We start from the raw sequence: 8964 nt of genomic DNA, 5'->3' as shown, positions 1-8964 counted from the left end.
GATTTGTGTGATTGCACGTCATCCAGAAGTCCATACAGCTCCTACACTCTTCTTGTTCTCCATCTTATTAATAAACTAACTGGCTAATAGGGGTCCCCATGGAATTCCCATAACACTCTCTGATCTGCTGCATAATGGTTATGAATGTGCGGCTATGAAGAAAACCAACATTTGAAGCACAGTGATTGCTTCATGTTGGTAGAATGAATACATGTATGAATAAACATGATTAACTAATTAAGCTTTACAGTTGGAATAGTTTCACTTTTCAGCTTTCATATGATTTTTAAAATGAAATCCAGTCAGTTAAAAACAACAGCCTGGGTTTCACCACAGATATTTCTGGGGTATGTGTATATGTACATGACAAAATGAAAAACCATCTACTTACAGTCATGCATTTTGCCTGTTCTCTGTAGCTGATCTACAGTTATGCACTGGGGGCCAGTCAGGTTTCTTCTCATTGTCTTAACAGTTCTGATTTCCCAAAACGTAAGAACAGACACTTCTTAGGAGGTCCTGAAGTGCAAATTGTCCGAAGTAGGAATGACAACAATTCCTCCTGAAACTGATCACAGTAGGAGATATTCAACAAAGCTTGAAGTTTTTGTAATTAACTTCCTTTTCAGGGTGGGGGACAAAAAAAAAAACAATGACTTCCCTAGAGATTGTCCTGCAGGTGTGAAGACCAGCACTTATGGTCACCATCACTCACGGCACACCAGGTAACAGGGTGCTTCACTACAGATGAGTTGCTTTATTGTTACAGTATCCAATTTTTCCCAGGAGGAAGAATTTACCTAAACCACAATCTGTCTGTCATTGCCTGCACAAAGAAAAACTCAGGTCAATTTTCTCAAAAGAACCAGCATCTTTTCCCAGTGTGTGTGTGTTTGGGAGTTTTATTTGCTTTCATCTGGAACTCCAGTGCTAATGCGTCCTGGGCGCTGTATCCAGTATCTAAGTAGCTTTAAATGTAATACAACTGGCAGACTTTTGCTCATGATGTCTTGATCTCATTTATTTGATGCGTCTATGAAGGGGGTAATCATTTCAAACTTCAATGGCCCTCCTTAGGAAGTGGAGGGGGCAGCGGGAGAAATACTCAGAACAAATTCAGGTGGCCCCTGGGACATTAATGTTACAGTTTTCCAAAAGAGTAGTGCCCAGAAGTAATTCGCAATATTTGGCCCAGACCCAAACCTTGCAGTTCATACTAACTCTGAACCCAGCCTCTTTGCATCTCATTTTCTCAGTAGCTTTTATTACAACCAACAAAACCTTCAAGGATGAATTACTTCCTTTCTCTATAAACTCCAGACTCCTGTGCTGGTTGCACAGATTAAAATAATAAAATTGTTTTAGTCAAGCTTTAGGGATTTGGAAAGGGTGGAAAAGGGGAAAAAAGCAACCCCCCCTCCCAAAAAATACAGGCTCTCCTCTATGCTATCCAGAGTGGTTTTCCAGGCCCTTTTCTTGCTGGCCTTGGGAGTTTGGGCAGTATGAGCAGAAATGCTATTGATTTGAAACTCCACTTAAAAGTGTCTCATTTCTTTAAGTTCCCTTAAAATACAGAGCATGTATGACAAGAAAATAAAAAAGGGAACATAGTAGTTCCAAATCATGACTCAGGTGAAGATGGCAGTCCATCTTCTGTGTCCATGCATCCAAGCTACCAACAGAAAAGCAAGGAGCTTTGATTTACCACAGAAAGTGGTAAATTAGTGATATAATCTCCGAGATTATATCAGCCATGCATAAGAATTTCTTAATGCTCCCTGTTCATGAGGCACAAGACAGGTTCTTGCCCTCAAAGAACTTATCATTTTGTTGAGAAGTCCAGACTTGACATGATCTTAAAACGAAGGGCACGGGGCAAGGCAAGATATAATTACGTGTTAAGCAACAGGGTGCAGATGTCAAGGGAGCTGAGGAAAGCAAGAGGTCGCCAAGGACTGGGACTGACAAGGGACTGTATTTTCTTTAAGTTGTTAGAGCCGTGTCAAGTTAGGGAGTTGTTATAATTGCTGCTAATTTGTCATATCGGGCACTCATACAGTTCACCATTGCTTTGCAACTGGTAGCTGTTCCAAAGCACATACATGAACAATTAAGGCTGGCAGGGAACATTTTTTTCTAGCTCCCTGGATTTGCTAATTAGGAACAAAAATACATACTTCGGTGGTGGATGACAGACGCCAAAACCGAGCACGCTTTGCTTGGGGAATCTAGCAAATAGAACACTGCTGTGATTTTGGGTATGTGTTTAGGTTTCTGATGAGCCATTCTTTTTCACCTAAACAAGTTTTTAAGTGGGGGGGTAAGTCACACTCAACAATCATTTTCATTTTATAGGATGTTTATTTGTGCAGTCTATTTTTAATGGCCAAGACCACGTGTAGTGGCACATTCCTTTAATCCCAGCACCTGGGAGGCAGGGGCAGGTGGAGCTCTGAGTTTGAGGCCAGCCTGGTCTAAGGAGCAAGTTTCAGGACAGCCAGGGCTACACGGAGACACCCTGTCTCAACCCCCTTCCCCCCCCAAAAAAAACAGAGAGAGAGAGGGAGGGAGGGAAGGAGGGGGGGCAAGGAAAGTACCAGTTATAGTCTCAAAACCAGGAGACCTTTCTAACTCCTAAAAATGGGGAAGGGGACGTCCAGCATCCTTTGAAACGGAAGCAACTGAATAGCATCTAACCTTTGGAAATTGTGAGTACATCTGCACTGTTGGTCTTAAAACGCTATTGACTTTATAGTTTGGCAGCAATCCTGGTACTTTTGTGTTTCTTACCTTTCTGTCTGCTGGGGAGCAGGCAGCCAAGCTCAATTAGATCTGTTATATTGGAGTTTTAAAAACTGCTATAACAGGGGCATGTCTCACCTTGTGTTTTGAGTAATTTTATACAAGTTGTGAGGGCGTCAGTAAGCATTCTCCTCTCTATACTTAATTGTATTCAGGATCCTTCCAAGAAACGTCCCCAGTGCTAGGGGTAGGGGGCACACAACAGTTGTATGAGCAGGCAAAAGAACACCCTCTGACGTCTCCTGAAGGGGAGGAAACCTGAAATAAAGCGAGGTAATTAAATATGGTCTTGGAGAAGTCTTCCAAACGTTCCTAATCGGGACTTCCACCGTCCAAGTGTGCGTGTGCTTTAGTTTTCGATTTTTCCAGGTCCTGGTTTTTGCATTTCTTATAAAAGTGAACTGACAAAGCGTGAAAGAGGTCTGCGAAGCAAAACAAAGCAAGTGAGCATGCTTCTGGTGTGCCAAGATTAATCAATATTCCGGAGAGCTCGGACTCTCCCTCCTCCCCCTGCTGTTTTCATTTCCCCACTCCCCCTTTCCCCAGCCCAGGCTCCGCCTCTTTTCTTAAGTTGCCTGATAGTAAGTGGCGGTTTCGGAGCACATGCATGTTGTCAGGGCTAGTCTGCCCCGCTGCTTGTTCGCTCGCTGGCTCGCTTGCTCGTTCAGCTGTTACTCCGAGCTACCTGCTGGGGAATTCACCTTGACATTGCCTGGGGTGCCTTCCACCCTTCACAGAACCAGAAAAGGTAAGCGCAGCCTCCTATATCCCGCGGGGCTCAGTTTCGTGTCCCATTTTTCTGTTTGCTCAGAGGCGGAGTAAAGCTAGCCATGTTGGTAGGTAAGGTCCTGTTAGGACCGAGTGCCTCCAGCGTGTGCTAACTAGCCAAGCCCAGTCCGCTCTTCATTTGAAATTCAGTCATTCAAGGTGGACTAGGAGTAAATGGAAGTCCGAGATGTAGAAGTGAAATCAAGATTGAGATGGTGTATTTTAAGGGGAACTGACGGCTTAGGGACATCAGAACTGTTAGTTAAAAAAATCTGAGCTCTCCTCTCTCCCTCCCTTCCCCACTCTCTAAGCTTTTAATCTAGTGTAAAGTCTTAAACACATTGCAGGTCTTACTATCAATGGCCTCAACCTGCAATTTTATTTCAAAGTCAAACTGTTAAGTCTTTTATTTTGCACCCTCGAAAGCCTGCGAGTTCCTGGCTTGCGACTGCCTCCTCCACAGACGCACACGCTGGCTCTGGCTTTGCCAGGCACACACGTCCACAGGCAAAACTGATCATCGCCAAAGACTAGGGATTAAGAACCTTGCACAGAAGCCGGGGGAAGCCCATGATTTTCAGCAGGGAAAATGGGTTTAGCCGTTTGTATTTGAATAACCTAAGAGCACTGTAAAGAAACTAGAAACCACACGCTGTAATGTTTGGAATGAAAACTGGATTCTCTCTTCATCTGTCCCAGAAATCCTAATTCTCAAAATACGAAGACTCACGTGACTTGAAGGTTTGCCATAAACACAGATGTTGCGTTATGCTCTTACTGAACAAAATGAAAATGAATTATGATTTCTGATAGTTTTTAGATGTGCCTAGGGCAATGCGCTTATTTCATGGAAAAAGTTACCCTGTAAAAGGCTCAAATGCATTTCTACTGTTCCCCTGGGCACTTGTGTTCTTTTTATGACCACATTTGCAAGTTAACCTGTTCATGTTTCTTTCTTAGTGAAATTAATAAATAAAACCAAAGTTTCACTATGTATGTCAGTGGTCATATGTCAATATCCCAATTACCTCAGTTCTTTTTATTGACATAGTTATGTCTTCAAACACATACAAGACCTGAGTTATCTAGTGAAATTTTCTTTGTGTTCAGTTCAACTGGGCATTTATTGAGTTGAGTTGTGCAAGGCTAGGCTCTGAGGAACAGAGTGGGAATGTTGGTGCTCCATCACGTCCAACTCTGAAGAACACCTTTACTCATTGAGGGGAAAGAACAAACTGGAAACTGGAACGTAACTTTTTGATCATCTATTCTAATTGTATGTCCATCTTCGCACCTATTGTAGCTCTCCAGTCCTGGATTTCTAGTTCAATTTACCCAGTGCCCACAGTGGCATGAGCCAACATTGATTTCTCAGCCCAGGAGGCAGTAACTCTGTGTCCTTCTGTCCCGTTCTAGTTGTATTCTCGAACACCGAAGAGGAGATTTCACTGTCTGGGGACAATTCCACAAACACTGAAGTACAAGGACCTGGCCGGCATTCCTAGAAAGATAAAGCATGACAAAAAGCAATGGGGAAGAGCCCAGGACGGGCGGCAGAATGGAGAGATTCCAGCAAGGAGTCCGCAAGCGCACACTTTTGGCCAAGAAGAAAGTACAGAGTATCACAAGGGAGGATGTGAAGAGTTACCTGCTTCGGAATGCTTTTGTGCTGCTCACTGTCGCTGCTGTCATTGTGGGTGAGTCATCTGACCAAAACCAAAATTACAAAAGCCCTTGTCCTGTTTCTGTGGGACCTTTGAGTGCCTGGGAGTGTTATCAGATAGACTGATTGTAGGTATTCAAATTGATAGTTCAGGATCTCTGTATTTGAAGACGTTTCCTGCCCTCCCTTCCCCCACAAGAAAACCCAGCAGGGTGTTTCGGGAGTCACATATGCTAATCAGGAAGAATCTGTTGATAAGAATTATGAGCATCTGTTGATTGTGTGGATAAGAGAAATAAATGCTTTCCCCAAGTCACTTGAGGATAAAGGAGTGGTAATTGCATCATTAGGCATGAGTAGTTAGATACTAACAAAAACAAATCTAAGCAGGCTAGACATGACCAGAAAAGTATAATCCTTATACAATGTCACTTTTACTTGAAACTGATTTATACAATTAGTGTACCGAAGATGAATTGTGGACCTCTAGTAGTAATTATAGTCCTAGCTAGTGCCGGCCTGAGGCTGAGTGTCTGGTGCTTAAAAATGGAAGTCAAGTCTGCCCTGTGTTTGTACACTCTCGTTCAGTGACTTGTGAAGATAAATCGGGAAAATGTTAACACAGGTCTCTTTCATTCATTCATTGCCTCATAGAGCCTGCCATAGCTAGTTACGTCACTTTTTAAAAATATTTCAGTCCCTTACTAATTTAGCATGGTTGACGGCAATCTGTATTAATAAAACTTCGGTTTGCTTGGTTTAAAGCTGTTTGAAGTTTTAGTTTATTACTTATAGACAACAACAATTTTACTTTTAAATACAGTATCTGGAATTTTTGACCAAACCAGTGTAGACATCCTTAGGCTGGAAACAATATAAACCAATACACTTAAGTCCTAAAATAAATTTCTAACCATTTGCCATCAAAAGGCATTCATGTAAAATTTTAATTGCTGCTTTGTGATTAGCCAAGAAATTAATAAATTTTAAAGAATGAATGACTTCATAAAAATTAAGAAACTTGTTTACCATATAAATAACTTTGTCAAGAAAGTTGACCTTATGAATGACAAAGAGAAATACAGCCGGAGAGAAAAGTTTGTCATAAACTTCAGATTAATTCCGTCTTAGCGCCTCTGGCCCTTTCCACTGGTTGCTGATTAGTGGGTTTCTGGTTCATTGTAGAAATACTCCAGGTGGCATGTCCTGATTGAGCCTGAGAAATAATGACTTTCCTCAGTAGGTTTAAGTTCATTCCAGGAAGAAGAATTTTAACACTGAGGCCTGGTCCTGGAGTCAGTGCTAACTGTAATGTTCTTGCCTCATTTCATGCTCCGAATCACAGTTGTTCTCAAGCCAGGAGACAGCCTAATACTCAGAGTATATACATGAGACAAGTCCAGTTGCCTTCTGGGAGGGTTCCGTGTGCTCTCAGATCTCACTTGTGACGGTGGCTATGATACTACAGACATCCAAGCAGCTTGCCCAAAGTCACTATGCCAGAGAAGAGAAGCGAAGTCAGTCTAGTGCCAGACACTGCCCTCCTAAGTGAAGAGCGGTCTTGCCTTGTCCTGCTGACTACTGGCTTGTTTGAGAAGTGCAGAGAAGGAAAATGTCACGTGGTGTGGAGGCCAGTGTGGCGACTCTGCTAGAAACATCCATACAGCATTAGCCCTCTGCCATCTGATTGATTCAGTTAAACTCAAGGAAAAGGAAATGATCATTTCTACAATCTGATAAAAAATGGTCAAAATTCTACAATTAAGTCTCATCCCTCACACCAATTGACAAATAACTACTTGCTTTGCAATACTATATGCAATACTGTAATGTAATGTGATATGTAATACTGTAATATGTATGGATGTGTGGAGCTCAGTATGTTTGGGAAAGAGACAGAATGAACTATTCAAAATGGCGTTCTAAACAAGAGTTCAATCCGCATGACAAAAATACTTCCATTAAATGGAATAGAAAGGAGTAGAGCATGAGCTTGGAAGTCGGAATAATAGAAAAGGAAGTTGCTAAATACAGAGAAATAGCATGGCTCCTAACAAGAAGGAAATGCCAGGAATTAAGGGTCTGTTTTCTCTAGGGCTCTCACTTCCTAGTGGGGCCTTTCCTCAGATCTGTGAGAACTGCAGTCTGGCTTGGCGGAGCTGGAGTAGATAAGTTGGCTGGATGCCCTCAGGGTTGGCGTTACTAGTGGAAACTGAGGAGTTAGAAGCAGTAAGAAGGCCCTGACAAAGAAACACAAAAAGAGCTCATTGACAGTCAGAGGGACCACCAAGCTTACACCAAAGGTCCTGAATAGAAAACGGACAGCTTATAAGCAAATAGATTTAGGAGGAAAGGAAGAAGCCTTCAGTTATCTTTTGGTATGTCTTCCTCTGAGTGCCCAGCCGAAACAAGGGCTCCGCTTGTCATTGGAGTCCATGTCTGTATTAGCCCTAAGCAAAATAATGGAGAAGGAATATGTCAGAACATCTATTCTTATGGGGGAAGAAGTCAAAACAGATGGTAGCAATGAAAAAAAAGTAATTTCCCCCAAATCAGAGAAACATAGGTTTTAATTTGCCTGAGTACTGATAATGCTCAGGCAAAGTTGCTTAAAACTTTATCCAATCCATTTTGTTTTGTCTTTTTCAATAAGGTGAATATGCATTTAGGGTGAAAATAAAAACTAGATGAAGTACTGTGGACTAAGGATAGAGACATGCGAATCCATGACCCCAGAATAAGCAGAGAACTATACTTACTTCATCACCGTGTCCTCCACAAGTATGAGCGCTTACAGTTTGGTGCCATTTCTAAGCAGTGGCAAGGTGGGAACGTACTGTGCTATGACAAAACCTCATATAACTGGGGGAAGCTGGCAGTGTGGTAGAAGACAGCAGCAAGCTCCAAGTCAGTTTGGAAGAGTTTGTGGGGAAAGCTTTAGACAATGTGCGTTTTCCTGGGCTACTGCAGACATTTGACAAAAAGAGCACACTATGAAGAAGGGTGGCTGTTTCCCTTCCTTTAAAAAGCTCTCCTTCATTCCCAACTGTTGTTAATTATGTTAGAGTGACCTTGCATCTTGCTAAAAGAAAGGGAAAGTTCTGTGTCTTATTGAAGACACAAACTGTGACCGAGTCAAGGGAATTTAGTTTCACAGCAAAATAACCAGGAATAACGGGTCATGAGATCAACTGCAAGGGATGAGAACCTGATCATAGATAGCAATACCTGGATCAACACAGCACTTTTGCCTCATGGATCTCACACATATAGCATCTTTACTCACTGTTGGTCTTGCTGTGGATGGACACACCACACACACACACACACACACACACACACACACACACACACAGTAAGTCGATATCAGTATAGCCTTTACCTGAGTTTGAATGAAATTGATTTCTCAGAAAAGAATAGATTGACTACATTTTTACAAATCATTACCTCCCATTCTCTAACTGCTTTTGGCAATAAACTTAAGTAGACAAAACTTCTGTGTAATTCAATAACATCTCAAGAAAGTGGATGCTGGGGATGTGTCTTGGAACAGGAGATGGAAGTCTGGGGGTTTGGGGGAGGGATATTACTCTCTGTGATCAAGTTCCTATATAGTTTGGACAGGAGGTGGTGGTGCATACCTTTAATCCCAGCACTCTGTGAGTTCAAGGCCATCTTGGTCTACAGAGGAAGTTCCAGGACAGCCAAGGCTACACAAAGAAACCCTGTCT

General features: G+C 42.3%; 1 protein-coding gene across 1 annotated transcript in view; it reads left to right on the top strand.

The window, feature by feature from the left end:
* Positions 1 to 3375: 3375 nt before the first annotated feature.
* Positions 3376 to 8964, top strand: part of Slc1a3 (solute carrier family 1 member 3) — a 79633-nt gene continuing 74044 nt past the window's right edge. The window contains exons 1-2 of the mRNA XM_040757600.1: positions 3376 to 3550; positions 4987 to 5267. Of these exons, the coding sequence (XP_040613534.1) occupies positions 5087 to 5267 (181 nt within the window). The 5' untranslated portion in view covers positions 3376 to 3550; positions 4987 to 5086. The remainder of the gene's footprint in view (positions 3551 to 4986; positions 5268 to 8964) is intronic.

Source organism: Mesocricetus auratus, unplaced genomic scaffold, assembly GCF_017639785.1.
Source record: "Mesocricetus auratus isolate SY011 unplaced genomic scaffold, BCM_Maur_2.0 Super-Scaffold_100015, whole genome shotgun sequence".
In the NCBI taxonomy this organism is placed as follows: Eukaryota; Metazoa; Chordata; class Mammalia; order Rodentia; family Cricetidae; genus Mesocricetus; species Mesocricetus auratus.
Note: the sequence above shows the minus strand (reverse complement) of the source record. Positions and strands in the feature narration are given on the sequence as shown.